The sequence below is a fragment of the Tinamus guttatus genome, unplaced genomic scaffold, assembly GCF_059628265.1.
Source record: "Tinamus guttatus ecotype Peru unplaced genomic scaffold, ASM5962826v1 Tinamus_guttatus_pri_ptg000451l, whole genome shotgun sequence".
In the NCBI taxonomy this organism is placed as follows: Eukaryota; Metazoa; Chordata; class Aves; order Tinamiformes; family Tinamidae; genus Tinamus; species Tinamus guttatus.
In genome coordinates, this window is record NW_028288985.1 from 4,934,170 (window position 1) to 4,951,188 (window position 17,019).

At 42.7% G+C, this 17,019-nt stretch overlaps 1 protein-coding gene across 1 annotated transcript in view; it reads left to right on the top strand.

Annotated features, from left to right (window-relative positions):
- Positions 1-341: 341 nt before the first annotated feature.
- The window catches only part of RYBP (RING1 and YY1 binding protein), a 40,174-nt gene continuing 23,496 nt past the window's right edge, over positions 342-17,019 (top strand). Inside the window, exons 1-2 of the mRNA XM_088532078.1 lie at positions 342-543; positions 1,419-1,544. Of these exons, the coding sequence (XP_088388204.1) occupies positions 512-543; positions 1,419-1,544 (158 nt within the window). The 5' untranslated portion in view covers positions 342-511. The remainder of the gene's footprint in view (positions 544-1,418; positions 1,545-17,019) is intronic.

Genomic DNA, 17,019 nt, shown 5'->3' on the forward strand with positions numbered 1-17,019 from the left:
AGCTTCCCACGCTCCCAAACTCCTTCCCTGGGCCAGGGCTGGCGCTCGGGTCGGGGCCCTTCCCGCGGGCGCCCTCCAGGGCGCTCGGCCCGCGCGCGGGCACAGGGAGCGGGGCGGGGAGGCCGCGCGTGGGCCGGGCCCCCCCGTCGGGCCGGGCACTCGCGCCCCGCGCGGAGGGGGAGCCCCACGCGGGCCCCCGGGCGGAGCGCGGGGCAGGTGCGGGCGGCGCTGCCCGGGCCGGGGCCGCCCCCATCGGCGGCGGCGGCGGGAGCTCCGCCCGCCGGAGCGGCGCGGCGCGGCGCGGGGCGGGGAGGAAGGGAGGGAGGGAAGGCGAGGCGAGGAGCGGCGGAGAGAGGAGAGGAGCGGCGAGGAGGGCGCCGGGCTGCGCTGCTCGTCTGGAGCGGCGCCTGGCAGCGGCACGAGCGGCCGAGGAGCAGCCCGTGGCCCCGCCGCAGCGCCGGCCCCCTCTCGGCGTGTCCCTTTGTGCGCGGCGCAGGGGCGGCCCCGATCCATGGTCATGGGCGACAAGAAGAGCCCGACCAGGTGAGCGGGGGGCGGCGCGGCGCGGGGGGGTGCCGGGACACACAAGATGGAGGCGGCGCGGCGGGGGGCGGCGGGGCCGCCCGGGCGGATGGCGGCGGCGCCGCTAGGCCCGCTGTGGTAGTTGCGTGCGGGGGGGCGCGGGGCGCCTAAGATGGAGGGAGTGCGCGAGGAGGAGGAAGGAGGAGGAGGAGGAGGAAGAGCAGCGGCGCCCGTGTGGCGCCTGCCTGCCGGGCAGGTAGGGGGAAGCCGCCGGCGCGGGGGCTGCGGAGCGCGGCTCGCTAAGATGGAGGGAGCGTGGAAGGGCAGCGGCGAGGAGAAGTGAGGGGGGAGAAGCGCGCGTGTCTCCCCCCCGCTGCCCGTGCCAGGGCTCCTCCGGTGCCGGAGCAGCCATGGCGGCTCCGCTGCTCCCGCTCCTGCCAGACAAAGGGAGATTTAACAAGGTGGAGGCGGCCGTGGGGCCGGGGTGGGGGGGGGCGGAACACGCCTCCCGCCCGGCCTTTAAACTCCAGCCGCCCGCCCCCGCCGTGAAAATAATCATCATAATAATATATTAAAATAACAAAAAAACGGAGGGCGCGGGGGGAGCTCCCTCTTCCCTCGGCGGCCGCTGCCCGGGGCGGCCGTTAGCAGGGGGCGACCGTCGGTGGCTCCTTCTCCCCTTCCCCGGCGGAGCGCGGGGAGGGGAGCAGAGGATCCGCCGGGGTTGGGGTCTTTATAATATGGTTTCTAATGCGTGTGTGTGTGTTTTCTTTCTCTCCTCCTCCTGCTCTCTCCTCCTCCTGCTTCTTTTCTCCTCCTCCCCAAACACACACGCGCACACACACTTTTTCTCCCTCCCTCTCTCTCTCCTTTTTTTTTTCCCCTCCCTCCTCAAGGCCAAAAAGGCAAGCAAAACCCGCGGCGGACGAGGGCTTTTGGGACTGCAGCGTGTGCACCTTCAGGAACAGCGCGGAGGCCTTCAAGTGCAGCATCTGCGACGTCCGGAAAGGCACCTCCACCAGGTACGCGGCTGGGCCCCCGTGCACGACCTGTTGATTTCCGTCGCTGCCCCGGGGTTGCTTGAGTCCCTCCTCGGGTCCCAGTGCAGTCCCTTTGGTTCCCATTTAACAAAAACATACACGAATTTGAGAAGTTCTCCTTGGAGCACTTGTCAAGACCTGCGCAGCTCGTGTTATGAGCATGGTAGGGACCTGGGTCTTTCTGTTGTTCTGTGCTTTCTTTTTGCTTCATGTCAATTTAAGACAGACAGCTTAAAGGTCTCCAAGCAGTCACAAATGTCCCGGTTTTGGTCCGTTGAGGATAGTTTTATGTGTTTCGGGCAGAGATTTTTCCCCATGTTTCCTACAGGAGGAGAAGTAATTGAGGATTAGGGCCCGAATGGAAACAGATGAAACTAAAGATGCTGCGAGAGCGGCAGCTCCCTCCCTGCGGCGTTGATCTCCTGTGTCTGTTGTCATCCAAAAGAGATCGGCTTTATACCCAGCGTGGGGATGGTGCGGATTTCTGAAAGCTTTAGTTCTTGCTGATTACCCTGTGCAGAGCAGCAGTCTTTGCAAGATGCTGAAATTGACAAAGTAGCTAATTTAATATTAAAAAAAAAATCTTTTTTTTTTGCACGCTCCCAGCTAATGGATTCGGGAGGTTTATCCTGGAACCTATTGGTTGCTGGTAAAGTAGGGATGCAGTGCTCAGTGTTTTTTGTTCTGATTTATTCTAAAATGTTGATTTCTGAATTTTCTTATTATAAATACTATGCATTTGAAATTTGAGATCACATGGTTTTTCTTTGCCAAGGAAGCAGTTCCCTAAGAGTTCAGCTGTGAAAAGCATCGTTTTTCCCTTTTGTGTGAAACAGTATTTTGAGATACTCCCATGACTTGGGTATCTTGACTCAATTAACCAAGGAGGTTTCGAGTATATTCAGTTAGTTGGTGCTTGCACAGTGCTTTAAACAATGTGAAGTGCCTACTTTTTTTTTGATTATTATTTTTTAATGGAAACATGCTCTAGGCCATTGAAACTTTATCAGATGGTTACAGCAGTATAGTGTTGTAGTACTTAACTGTATTTTATGATGCCTGTTGATTCTGAGCATGTCTGTGTTCTGAGGTGTTGAACTTAACTATCTTATTTAAAATTGATATCCATCGAGTGAGGTGTTGAGTGAGGTGGTCGTGTTGTATATGCTGGTAGACGTGATTCTTCATTAGTTTTGCTAAATCTCATTTTGTCATGCAATAAACCTTCGAGGCACAGTTTGTTTCTCTGGGGTTCCGTTTTCGTGGTTTCCCGGTTGCAGGGTTCAGGTAGAGCACGTTGGTCGTGCAGTTACCTCGTCTTCAGCCGCGCTACTCCAGTGTCTGGTCTTGCAGCCCCTGAAAGCTCTCACAACATAATGTCAAGCATGTGCATAAGTGTTTGTAGGAGGAGAGGCTTAATGAGATGTAGGAATCCATATGGATCATATCTTGTATTATACTGGATCATTTTCATTTGGCCACCATACTGATGTTCATTTTGAGAGCAGAAGCTTTCTCTCACATGTTCTTACTTTATTTTTAATGCTAATTATAAAACATTTGTTCGGATAGTGAGATGTTTTGTCCCTTCGAGGGTCCTTAAGAGGGATGGCAATTGATGATTTCAGGTTAAGAAATGTAGCCTTGTTTGCAGATGTGATCTGTGGGTCTAGAACGTTGTACTTCTGTTTAGCTTTTAATGGACTCTTATGAATGGCTTCTAATTTTAATTCATTTAATTCATCAGCTTTCTATTCATTTTTTTGCTGCTTTTTGAATTACTTTTGTTTGTAGAATTTGAAAAAGTACTTAATATTCAATGGACCGTCATCTCTTCTTGCATATTAATTTATGAATAAATACAACATTCAATCACCCTTCTTTCAGTTATGAGTGAACTCTGTGTATTGAGAAGATCTCAGAGGTCGACGTTCTTTGATGTGGGATTACTTTGAGTGTTACAGTATGTGACGTATAAGTAAATGGTTGGGAAATTCTACAGAATTTTTTTATAAAACACTAACGTAATGAAACTTTGTGACTTGTGTTTGATAACTTCTTACTTGAAATATGTGGTTTCTGATCTTTTTTTTTGTATCAAATCTGTAAGATGTTGGATCAACAGCTTAATTTGTAATTTGACAATTTCATGATGCTTATCTACACTTAAAACTACCATGTCTGGTTAAGATTTGCTTAGATAATGGAGATAAGCTTCTGATAAACGTTATTTAAAGAAGTAGTAGTTTTAAAAAGGGCATCATAGATATGATCAGGCAACTTTTGTATCAAACTATTGTGTAATTATGGTATGCCCATTTTTTTTTCTTTTATTAAGATTTGGTATGACCTAGTTTTTTTTAACTCATCTGTGAAGTCAATTATTTGCTGTAGAATTTACTTTGGCTGATAAATGTTCTCCGATTTGTGAACTAGTTTGCACTTCAGCTAATTCTCACTGTGTATGTTTTATAAACTTGATATAATCTTTGTGTGATGTGTGGGAGGGTAACTGGAAGCACTTATATGTTTTACTTTCTTGGATCTGACTATCCGCTTTCTATTCTTTGAGACCGTCCCCTAGTTTTTGTGAAAGGTGCTTTAAACACAGTGGTGTTTTTTACAGTCGAAATCACTGTAGACACTGAACAGTTAAATCGGCAGCGGAACAGTTCTTTAAGAGGCTGTTTGTAAATATTTCAGGTATGCTTTATAAGAAAAATAGGTCAAATCAATCTCAAGAGAATTCCAAAGTTTCCATGTGAAGACTGTGTTAAACTTGCAGTGATTATACTAATATTAGCTTTGTTATAGTATGTCACTCATCCACTTTTCTCAGTTCTGTTCTTGTTTTTTTTTTAATGGTTGAACTTTATTCCTCTCTGTTCAGGCAAGTGCATCAAGTATGGAGCGTTTGGGTTTTCTAAGGCTTTCCTTCTGTGGAAGACTCGAGCTGTGTTCTGCCCGGCATTCAGTTCAGCATGATGGCAATGTAACCAGCTAGCTCAGAAATGAATAATGGTAATGTGCCTGCTGGGGTTTGCAGTGCTTTTCTTTCCTAGATGTTTTGTGTTGGTGTAACGGATGAGGGCACTGGTGCTAGTCACTGCTTCCACTGGTGTCCTGTGGTTGTTCCGGTGGTTTGCTCTGGTGGAGCTCAGTTGGTGCCTGAACACAGCAGAAGGCTTGAATTCAAACTTCTGCTGGGAACTTTGCTCCACAAACACACATTCCCTTCCAATATCCATTACTTCTTCAAACATAGAAGGAAAGTTTACTTTGGACTTTGTAAGAATGTTAGGGCAGAACTTGGCCTTGTATTTCCTCCTGATACTGCAGGGAGTTGCATGTTCCTATTTGAAGGTAGACTACAGTTCCCTGTTTCCATTTGTTTTCTTAAAGGTATTGCTGCTCCCCTCCCTCTTTTTCTCTTTTGGTTTACGTATGTTGTGTTCTTACACACCTCTTGTAACTTCCTCTCTGCTCTTGGCACAGCCGCTCACCATCTTTCTGAGTGGGGTTGCTTTAAAACTCCCTTGTGAAATGGAGTAACCTCCCTGATTTCACAGAGGTCAGGCTCCTAGAGAAGAACCAGCACATAGCAATGATATTTGTAATTTTGTGAAATCTTCTGTTTGGATGTATAAGCAAACGTGGGAGGTGATGGAACTTTTCTGAGGTTTTCTGTATCTTTAACTTCAGGATAAGTGCTTTCTTTGCCCAGCTTCACATCCTTTACCATCAGTGTGCTTTGATTACAGAGAAATGTACTGAAAAAAAGGTCAGTGGCAGCCGCGAGAGCGGCAACTGGATGTCTGACATGCAGATTAAAAATCCCCAGGACTTTTCAGTGTGAAAACAAGTTGTAGCACATATGCCCTTTGCTGGGCATGCGTTTACCAGTAATCATTTCTGTTGTGCTTGTCACTACTGTCTGTAGACCTACTGTGTGGTTTGGAGATACCACTGAGTGATTTGAACATGTCTTTCATTCTGGAGTATTCAGGGAATATACGTCATAAACGTCTCTCTCTCTCCCCTTGCATCCTTGTTTTTCCTTAAAGTTGGGAAGAGGCCAGGCTGAAACTATTCAACATAATTTTTGAATGAATATCCTCTTGTGCAGAACAGGTGTCTTTCATACTGGTCATCCTTCAGTGTGTTCTCCAGAAATTTTTTTTTGCATGTTTTTGGTATCTAAGGTACTGCCTTAAAGGACATAAACTACTGTCCATGTCACTACTGAAAAGTATTCCCCTGTTCTGTATCCCAGCTGAGCTGACAAGAATAGGCACTAGATAGCCCTGCTATTCCTGGAATGAGGAATCAAGCTTATGATTCTGACCTCTATAGAATGAATATCCCTAGCCTATTTGCCATCTGTTTGTGGGACTGTGCTTAAAAATTCTTGTTTTATTGTATAGTTGTTGTCTAGTTTGGAAACTAAGTGGTTTCATTCACTTCTTTCATGTTAAATATCTTTGACCTGCATTAGCAAGTGTTTCGCAGTGAGTGGCTTAAGCTGTAAAAATGGACTATGTGACTCTTCTGGAAAAAGCTGTTGTGGAAGTAAAGCTGGGGCTTGTACTCTAGAATATTGGTTTATGTACTGGCACATGGTCGCTATTCAGAGTTGTGCAAGTGCATGGTGGCCCAGATTGTGGGTAGTGTCCCCTCAACCACCGGAGTGTGTGTTGTCCTTAATGAATGAGAACAGCATAGTTCTGCTTAGGTGTTGGAGTTCTCTAGGTATTTACAAAGTATTTGCCCACACCTAAGGAATTCTTTAGAACTCTTTGTTTCCTCCTATCTTGTTTACTGGCATTGTCTGAAGCTAATTAGATGTTAACTGAGTTGTAGATTAAGACATCTTTTGCTAACTTTGGCAAATACACTAGCATGTGGGAGCTAGGAATTAGGTGGAGCCTCTGCAAATTTTGTGTTTTAAAAGCAGAAAACACTAATTGTTTGCAGGAAAGCCTGAGCTCTGATGCTGTGATTTTACAATATACTAAGTCTGCCTTCACAATTTATGTTCTTGGACCAAAAATGTCATAGCCAGATGCTTCAAAGTAATGATCCATTATAAGCTGCCTGCTGGTATAGATTCATTTTAAACATAGTTTTTAACCAGTTCAGAGTTAGTCTGTGAGACTTAATCTGACCAGCTATTATCTGCCATCCTGCTGTGAGTGTAAACTGGCATAAGATCAGTATCTTGTGCTTCTGCCTGAGAGCAATGGAACTGTGTCCTTATTTGCTCTCTGCTACTGTTTGGATCTGACATTAATGATCTCATTACCATGACCGCAGGTTTTCCTCTTGGGTCTTAGTGCCTCTGGGAAATAGTTCTTAGCAGGGAGTATCCTCACTATTGACCTGCAGCATCCTGGAGTATCTCTGAGCTATAGCTTTCAAATTTGGGCGCTTGGAAGCGCAGCAGGTGACAAGCACAGGGCAGGTGCTCTGCTGGCTGCTGTGGCGCAGTTTTCTTCTACCGTTTGTTGTTTCTGAAGATCCTGTTAAGGATAGATAACTATACTTGTTGTGGTGCTTTCTTGCTAGGAATAATTATGTTAAACAACAAACTAAAATCTTAGTGTAGATAATGTGTTATTTTCACATGTTTTTCTTGTTTGGGTTAAATGGTGGTAGAAGCTAGGGCTTAAAGATCTGTTTCTTATTTCTGTTGGCCACGGTGAAAAGGTTTCATTGATAAACGGGGATACTATGTTACAGTTACCAGTGATCTGCAGCATGGAGGTTGTTCATTTTTTCCCTTCCTCCATAGATTGCTTCTTTTGGAGATAGGAATCTAAATCAAAGTGTGTGTGTGTAGGAGGAGGGGGCACGCAACTTTCTCTCATTGCTGCGAACAGGCAGTACATCCACTGCGATACCGGCCTCTTCTTTCTCTGTAGATCCTTGTGAAGAACTTGTAGGCAGAGGAATGCAGAGCAACTTTCTCCGCATGCCTTTCTTAAATTGACCTGATTGTTTCATGTTGCTGTCAGCTTGCTATGGAAAAGCTGGTAAATCAGTAAGACTGGCATGTATATTTTGCACCCTACCGGGGACTCATTAAATAAGTATTGTATTGTATGAACCTTGTATTGTATGAACTGGAAAAGGAAAAGTTTGTGCAGTGTTGCCATGTGTAATAGCCGAGAGGAGGGAAGTGGTGGGTGCAAAGAGCAGCTCTCTGTTGGCACCCTTGACTCCTACAGGGTCTTGGCTTCCTTCTATTACACTGCTTATTAATATTCCCCACCCCAAGCCCCTGATGCTGTGGGGTTTTATTCTGGTTGAATTGTTAGTCCTCTGAAAACAATTCATGTGAGTCAAGACCCTTGAGGGATGAGAGATGCCAGGGAATGGGCTGTGGGCTCCGTGAATTCCTGTGGCTGGCTGTATCCAGCTTTTGTGCCTTAGCTTGGATACCCCTGCTGTAACTCCCGCCTCGTTGGTTTGCTGTTCATTATGAACCATGTGTCACTCTGCCTACTGCAAGGCACCCCTTGCATTAGGAATGTGAGTTAAAGAGCTTTGCTGTTGATAGGCTTAGGGTTTCTTGCTGAAGTGCATCTTTTCTTCCTACTTCCCATACTTGGAAGAAGAGACAAGTTCTTCCCAGGTCCCTTGATAAGCATCAAAGCAGAAGCTCAGTTTCCTTTAGGGTAGTCCTGACAGTATGCACAAATACAGCTGCAGGGTGAAAAATACGCTTTGCAGTGTGTTCCTCCGTGAGGGAGGCGAAGGATGCCCTTTGACTGTTCTTTGCTGGGTGCATGCCTTCTCACCTGTGTAACTCCTCTTATGAGGAAACCCACTGACCTATTTTGTGGGCTTTCAGGTGGTTCTGGAGGTTACTGGGTTTCAATTGCACAATGTAGGTCACTTGCAAGGTGCGCTGGAGTTTCATAACAAGCAGCTCTGACCCGAAATGAGATTCATACAGACTATGGATACAGCTGTGTTTTGTAGCTGTACTTTACATCTCTGTACCCTCCTCCTTCCAAGAGAAGGAGGAGAAATTGAGACCTTTTTATTAGGGAAGTATTTTTGCAGGAGGCTTGTGAATATTTATTTATTAAAAGTGTGCGTATTTCAGACAAGTAAGAGCAAATTACTTCTGCTTCACATTTATATAAAACATGTCAAAAAAAAAAAAAGACCACAAATACAGAATATCCATCATATGCTACTTGAAGCAGATGTCCAGATTTACATGATATGATTCAATAATGTGAAAATGTCCCAGTATTTCGTTAACGTAAGTTCACTTTACATAGTGACACATGCCAAATATGTTGGTCAGCTTTTGTGCAGACATTCTTTCTCATTAATCAGGGCCCTGTTCACACTTTTTTTGGTACATCTGGAGTTATGAGCAAATTTTTAGCATCGTTCTTCCCGTAAGCCAGATATTAATTGGGAGCATGTTCTTTATTGTAAAGTGCTAATTGGTATATCAACAAAGTCACTGTCTGTTAAACATTGGGAAGATTGTAATTCTGACTGCTTCAGCTGTGGCGAAAGGAAAGGCATTCTTTATTTTTGCTGCCCTCATGGTTTTCATATGGCTGCTCTGTAACTCAGTATCTTCCTAGTCAGGTGACGATTCTCAGAAAAAAACCAAAACTAACTTAGCAAAACTAACTAAAACTGGGCATTGTTTTGATTGTATTTTACTATAGACTCTGTTCGCATGTTTCTGAAAGTTATTTATTTATTTATTTTAAAAAGGCAGCCAGGTAGATGAAATTATTGGATGGAGTTGAAATAGGGATCCTGAAACCAGGAGAGCTGATATTTAACTATGTATCTTCATGTTTAGGGGACTAAGGCACTGACCTGACTGTGGAAAAATATGAGAGGTCTCAAACTAAAAATATAAAATTGTGTTGTTTTTCGTAACAAGAGAAGTCTTTGTAATAGTTGAATTGATTTTAACCTTATGACTGGCACACATTTTAAGGCATACGTTGTACAGTAATTTATAGAGAGATGAAATATTCCATATTTTAGTACGTACTGTGTAGGCTTTCTCCATTTCTGGTGTTGCTAGACTAGCAACTGTAGGTGCTGGAAGGATTTGTATTTTCCATCACCTCCAGTCACAGGTGTCAATAATATAACACCTCTGCAATTTTGAGCCTGTGCAAAAGGAGCAGGAATTCACATTTTAGCAAACCAACTAGTTAGATATCCTCAGTTTACCATTCTTTAATCTGTGGGGTTATGTTCACTTTCTGTGTTTTAGCTTCATCAAGTAATTTATTGCGTATAGTGTTTCATCCATTTATTAAAAAAAAACCTGGATTAATGCAAAGCCATAAATCTTATTTGTTGTGTTTGAACAAAGCAGACATATACGTTCATGCAGATTGTTGGAAATACATGCAGAGGTTCTGCTGAAACATTTGCCTCTGCTTACGTGTTCAGGAGCTCTTATTCTGAAAGTGCTTTCGCTGTTTTTTTCGGAAGCGGAGCCGAGCACTTTCCCTTCCCGAGATGAGATCTCAATAAGAGAGGCAATAGGCTGATGGACCATGGCTCTGTGATGGAGTCAATCAGCCCGCACAGTCATTTGTCTCCTGGGGATAGCAGGGGAGCGCACATCATTAGCAGCAGCAGGAGAGGCTTCCTCTGTAATGCTAATACAGCCAGGAGGCTCTGCCTGCTGCCCCTTTGCTGCTATTACTGAGTTATTACAGGTGCCTTGTGGAGAAAGCGGGGAGGAGGGAAACAAAACTGTTTCCATTTGTGATCTGTAGCAGTCATCAGCGTGCGGAGCAGTCCAACCAGGAGGATTCAGTGTGAAATGCTCCCAGTCTGGGCACAGCGTTAGCTACAGGCAAGCCCATGTTACAGAAACTGCTTATTGTAAAAACTGCGAATAATCTGGGAGAAATTATGTACGTTTAATTGTCTTTATGCACCTGTTTTGGAAGCACTTTAGGACTGTGGTTCTGCTTTTGTCTAGGAAGTGAAATATAGACAGAATAAAGACTGTCAAAAGTAACTTTTTGTGTGTGTGTGTTTTACCTTTTATTGCTACAAGAAAATAAAGCAAGAGTAATTTATCAGTTTAAAATAAGTCTTCTGCAGCAAGGCTTTTGTTGTCAGTAAGTGTGGGATTTTATGGATCAATGAAACATCATGTCTTCTGCTCACATATGAAGTTATGGTATAAAATTGTAAACATCCCTAACCTGGAACAGCTGAGTCCTCATAAAGCTTTATTGTGTCACTAAGGAGTTGTAGCCTGTGTTACACTCATAATCTAGTCGGTAAGAAATGATCATCTCAAAACTGTGAGCAGTCAAGTTAGTGGCCATTGAAATGGAGCTCCTTGGTGAATGGAAGCATATCTACAAGCTGCTTTTCCCTCTCGCCCTCCCCAGGTTTAATAGGTGGCCCAAATTTATGGTGGTGCTTTTCAGTGGTTGTTTTCAGCCTCTATAAAAACCAAAATGTTTTTGGAAAAAGATATTTATGTGAGATTTCTTCTACCCTCCAAAAAGCTATCTTTACTTGCAGCGTCAGAGAAGGGTACCTACAGCTTTACATTTTCAGTGTATTTTCTTTTGCATTATTTTTCTTCCTTTGTAGCTTGTGTACGTTTCTCATGGGCCAAGCCGCTAGGAGTTGATATTCCTTTACTCCTCAACTCTGACCGGTTGATGTTTTCATGTCCTTCAGGGCAGAGAGCTGCGGTGAGGGGGGACGGTGCGCGTGGCCCTGGGAGCTGAGTCAGTGCTGGGGCTCGCGTCAGTCGCTGCCACCTCGGATAACTGCATAACTTCTGTGCTTCACTTGCCCTGGTTCTAAAGCAAATGTAATAAGAGGTCTCTACCACGTATGGCTTATGAAAGTGCTTTGAAATCTTCAAATGTCCTCTAAAAATCTGTACAGAAAGTTAGACTTAACAATGTCTCAGTCTCCTGTTCTCCAAACCATGTAGCTAATCTTTTAAAAATAAGAGGAAGAGTAGTAAGAGAGCAAATGGTACTAGAGCTACGAAATGATTCCTGGAAGGGCAGGGAGGTTAGACTTTGTGCATTTTGTTTTGCTGTTGTGTATAGGGATGTTTTCACTTGTGAAACTGGCTGAGTGTACTTTGTGGGCACTAAAGGCAGTGGGATTATTAGAGCTACATTCTCCTGCATGTGGGGTAGCAGAGTAAGCAACATGCTTAATCACAGGTGTGGGAATACAGTACTCCAGGAGCAATTAAGATTCATTAATTAGAAATAGCTATTACAGGACTGGATGTGACTCAAGTTGGTTGTAATTTGAGGTCAAGATGATTTCATGCGTTTCAGACCAATGTTGTTAGTGTCCACTAGACGCCGGTGCTATCCACAGGGGTGGTTTGTAAAACCAGGGCTCAAACTGTGAAATTTTGATTTATTTACAGTGGCAGTTTCACAGCAGCACTGCAAGCTGGGATCACACACTTGCATTTGGAAGCTTTGCCCTGTGGTTGTTTTTGAGATTCACAGGTTGTATCTCTTGTATTGCAAGAAATGTACAAATGTGTGCTGTGAAGTGATGCTCTTGTGCCGATTTTCACAGCCATTTCACCATCGTTCAGGGAGTGTTAGGGAAGCTTTATAATAAATAAAAGCTTCCATGCTTGTACAAAGAGATTTTTTTTCCAGTTACAAATAAACCAATTCATATGAGTTAAAAAAAAAAAATCAGCAGAGAGGTAGAACTGTGAGCCTGTATGCCATATACTTAGACTGCAAATGTGTGAGAGATCACACCTTAATATTCAGCATATTGATTTATGAAGATTTAAGCTTTAAGCACAAGTGGTGAGATTGTCCTCAAAAAGCATGCTGTTGCCAACTGTTAGTCATGTCAAGCAAGTCATGGAAAACAGTCCATAATAAGGTACCTGTAACAATTCCGTGCCAACAGAGTTCTCTGGTTTGTTTTTAATGTGTAAGGAGAGTCAGGGATAACACTTAGCAGTAGTTTGTTTTTATTTCCATCTCTTTAGTTTTTTCCCTCTTGCCTTTTATTTCTTTTTCTTCATTGTAAACCAGACTGGATTTCCCACTGGCACTCTGCATTCAAACCTACAAAATTGTACAATCATGTACTATACTTATTTGTTTTTAAAAGCTTGTCATTACAAGCTAGTGTGGCATATTTTAGCACGGAGGCATATAGCATAAGGAATGTGCTTATTTAGTCAGGTGTGGGAATAAGGAACATTGCTCTAAGAAATGGATTAAATGACATTTGGTCCCTTTTAGCAAGTCTGTTAGCATTTGAAAATTTGTCGTGGTTGGACAGGTAGTTGACATTTGTGGATAATGTCATCTGCTGTTCTTTGTTTTCTGAGTCATGTCTGGGGGCTGCAGAAAGTGCAGAGATTTGTCAACTGCAAAAACTGCATCAGGCCTCTGAGACTGATGCATCGAGAAGAAAAGGAATAACTTGCAATTGGATTTAACACTGTTCAATTCTGTGATCTTGCTTTGTTCCAAGACCTTTTTTTGAAGATTTTTTTTAAAGGGATTAAAATACCCCAAAGAATTGAGAAATGAATTGCATTGTATACATCCCTAATTGAGGCACTAGGGAAGAACCCTATTTGTGTCTGTTTCAATAGAGGTGCTCTCCAGATTTTCCATTGCTTTCAATCCTGCTGCTATACTAGCCTGTAAAGTTTGAACAGTGCTAAGACTGATAAAAATTTGTATTTTGTTTAAAAAATTTAATAGGTGGTGGCCAAACTAGTACCAAACCTTTTATCATATTCTCGAGTGGGAAGAAACAAAATACACAGTAAACCTAATATATTTAATAAATATTGCAGGACCATAATTCTTGAGAGCCTCTCATTTGTCTTCACTTTATTCTTTCTGATGGCTTTTGATGTTAGAATAAAAAAAATGTTATACTGTTGCATACCCGTGTGTTCCCTTGGATCAGAAAGTTTGTATTTCTTCTCCAGAACTGTACCCATTTAGCCAATAAATTGTTAATATGTAAGGTAGCTTGGTGGTCAGCTGCATGCTGCTTTTCCTCCTTGCTCTAGTTCAGAGTTTTACTTTCAGTAGGTTTAAAGTAAGGCTGCTTCTGGAAGAATTTCTGGCTTGGGGCAGAAAAAAATGCTAAGTTCTGTTACTAGTTTTGAACTATAATGTTTTTCGAAATCCAATTAATCTCTCCACAAAACTGTTATGAGTTAATCTTAAAGCATGCATAGCCTAAAGACTACCCTGGGGATAGGGGGCCATAAATAATCATTTAATTGGGCTGCTCTGTGTATAACTTGCATCATGTTGAGTATATGGAATGGTTGGTTTTCACTTGGTCTTTACCATAAGAATTCTCCCAGACCTAAGTTGATCTTGGTTAGATTTATAATATGTCGTTAAGCAAGATGTACAAATAGGCTTTCACTTAAGCTTTTTGTTTGCAAATATTGCAGAATTCTTACCTTTAAAACATTTGGCAATTACGCTATATGAAGTCTAATAAGGAAAAGTCTCTTATAAGGATAATGAAGCCCTACTGTAAGGAAAAAAACTTCCTTCTTAACTACATTAATTATTTAATAAGTTTTTCTGTTTTGTTGGAGTTCTCAAAAAAAAAAATCAGTGGTTGTTATCAGAGATGAGAATCTTACTAATGTATCAACATTGCTTTTATAAAAATACACTTATTCTTTTAAAAATTTAATTTTGACATCCAGCTCATGGATTTAAAAAGCTAAGTTTTAACATTTATTTTATACTCCAGGAATAAAATGTTCTTGTGCTGAAAAGATGCAGCAAACAGTCCTGTGAAAATCAATTAGAATAATAGAGTACAGCCATTGCAAAATAGCATTACAATAGTTAAGTAATTATCCCACTGTATGATTTAGCAAGTCAGATAAATAATGCATGTGGAATTGTGTTGGCGTTTGCAAGGAAAGATTCATGCTGGCAGAATGGATGCAAAGGGCCCACTTCCAAGGAGGGTCTGATAGCCTGATTACTACTGTATGATTACTGAATCTTTTAGTGCCAGAGATAAGAACCAAAAGAGAGTTTTTCTTTTTGGTTTTGGAGCAGCTCATAGGAAGAGATCTTCCTTTGCCCTGCTAACAAATGAGCTAATGGTGATACGTTTTTTTCCTCCTTAGTGTGTTTGTGTGGCTTGTTTGGGCACAAAGGGGAAGAAACAGTTTAATCAGGTTTGGTTTAACTATGAATCTGATCAGTGTGAATATTAACCACCTTTCAGTGGGCAGGTGAGGGTTTTAACTGAAAGGAATAAAATGAAAATGATATGCTCAGTGTCTCAATTCAGTCACAAGAGTATTACACTTTGAATCAGTGAACTACTGGAAGCAGGTCGAATCATAGCAGTTAAATTTATGCTGAACAGTGTAATTAATACTTATATGAAACAATGTGATTAATACTTATATGGGGTAATCAACAAGCTTAGGGAAATGGAACATAACTTGAAAAGAAAGTTCCTTGAGGGAAATTGTCCTCCTAGCCCTGTGCAATCCCTGTGTATTCAGAGGAACGCTGTATGGTAGAGGATGATGTATTTCTCCCCAGGATTGTTATGGTTTCAGAGCGGGATGTGGTCCTACCACTGTCGTCTTTACTTTCTCTGGTTCCCTGAAAGGCCTAGGGATGTGGCCAGCCAGCACACATGGCTCTTCCTGAATCCAGCAAAGCCTTTTGGTGGTGTTGATGGAGACTGTGGAGACTTCAGGAAACTGAGCCTCCAGGATGGGTTTAGTGCTAGTGTGTTGATTCCATGAAGATACCTGTGGAAGCACTTTTTTTCTGCCTTTCCCCTCAGCTCTTTTAATATCTTTTCCACCAGAACAGGTACCAAATGAAGAAACCTGTTCACTATAAACTGGCTGAATCTAATTTTTGCTTCTCTAATTGCTGGAATTTTCAATTGCAGCATAATTGTGAATCCAACATGAAATGACTTCAGTTGGTGAAAATAATACACATTTTTGGTTGTCTTTTTTGAACAAAAGTTTCTGTGAAATCATGTAATACAGAATTTTGTTGGCACTTTACCGCTTGTGTTTTTAGGGAAGCTGAAATGGTTATTGAGATTTCCAAAGTAGTTGTTTCCTGACAAGCTCAAACCTGTCTGGGAAAGCTGTGTACTTGAGCTAGACAAGCAGTAAGACTGCGCGCTGAGGACTTGCCACCTTGCTGGTACTGAGCTGGGGGTGTGCTCCTCTGCGTCAGGTGCCACAAATTATTGATATTAATGTCCACGACTGTCTTAAGCACACCGAGATGATGGTCAAAATTCTCAAGTGTTGTTGTAATTACAAGATTACTGTAATTTGGGCTCCATTGGCTGACTGAATGCTTCAGTTCCATGGCACCTTACTCCAGCATCAAAAATGACCTTTTTTTTTTGCCTCCCTCTAAATTAAAAAAGATAGACTTATGTCAGCGCATAGCCTAGTATTTTCCTTTCTAAAAATGGCACCTAGTCAAGTGTATTGATTTATTCAGAAAGTAATTCCCTTCTCTGAGAAGAGCAACTTGTATTAAAATGTAATACTGATGCCAAGCGAATTGCTACAACTCATCCTCCAGTTCTGTATGTGTGTGAATTTCATCAGCGCCAGTTTGTTCAATATTTTCTGCTGTTGACTGTGGATAATTAAGGGAGGGGGGAAGGTTTTTATTGCTCAGAGGAGATAAATGTAACTTCCGTTTGGAATATGGCTCCGGTGTGTAATTTCAGGTCTGTAGTTTCTGGAATGATGAATGCGGCCTTTGGATAAAACTGGATATCCCTCTCTGTTACTTCTGTGCTCCCCTATGCTGAGTTGAAGATGTTGATGATATTGAACCTGCAGGGGACCTCTTTTATTTCCAAAGAAAGTGAATTTAAGTTAGTACAAGCTTCTTTAACTTCTTGGATGGCTTGTCTGTTTTAAGTGCAAGTTCTAGGTTACTGTTAGTTGCGCGCTGAATCTTCTAGCTTTCCTCTCCTACCAAAATACAGGCAGCATCAGTGCTGCCTGGAGCAGGAAAGCTCGCACGCTGCCAGGTCTGTGCCGAGCTGCAGATCGGGAACGTGACAGTGCTGGTGGAAAGGCAGAGCTGTAAGATCAGCAAAAGCTTAAGCAGAATTTTTTTTCAGGCCTATGAAAGTTACTTTTTTGAGTTTGAAGATAAGGGCTCTGGAATCGCTTTGCAGAGTTTTTGCCTCTTTTTCTCTGTGCTGCCCTGTTGACCTTCTTTCTAACTTCTGTTCTTGCACTCCACGAGTTACTTGTACCTTTTCTGACTTTAGGTGTGTGCCTGCTTTAAAAAAGAAAAGCATCCTCACTGTATACATCTCTGTGAGGGTGCATTGCTTGTATGGTGGTGTCGCTGGGCTTTTTCCTTAGTATAGCTTTTTCCCTTGGGATAGTGTGTTCCTGCAGGTGCACTGGCAAAGA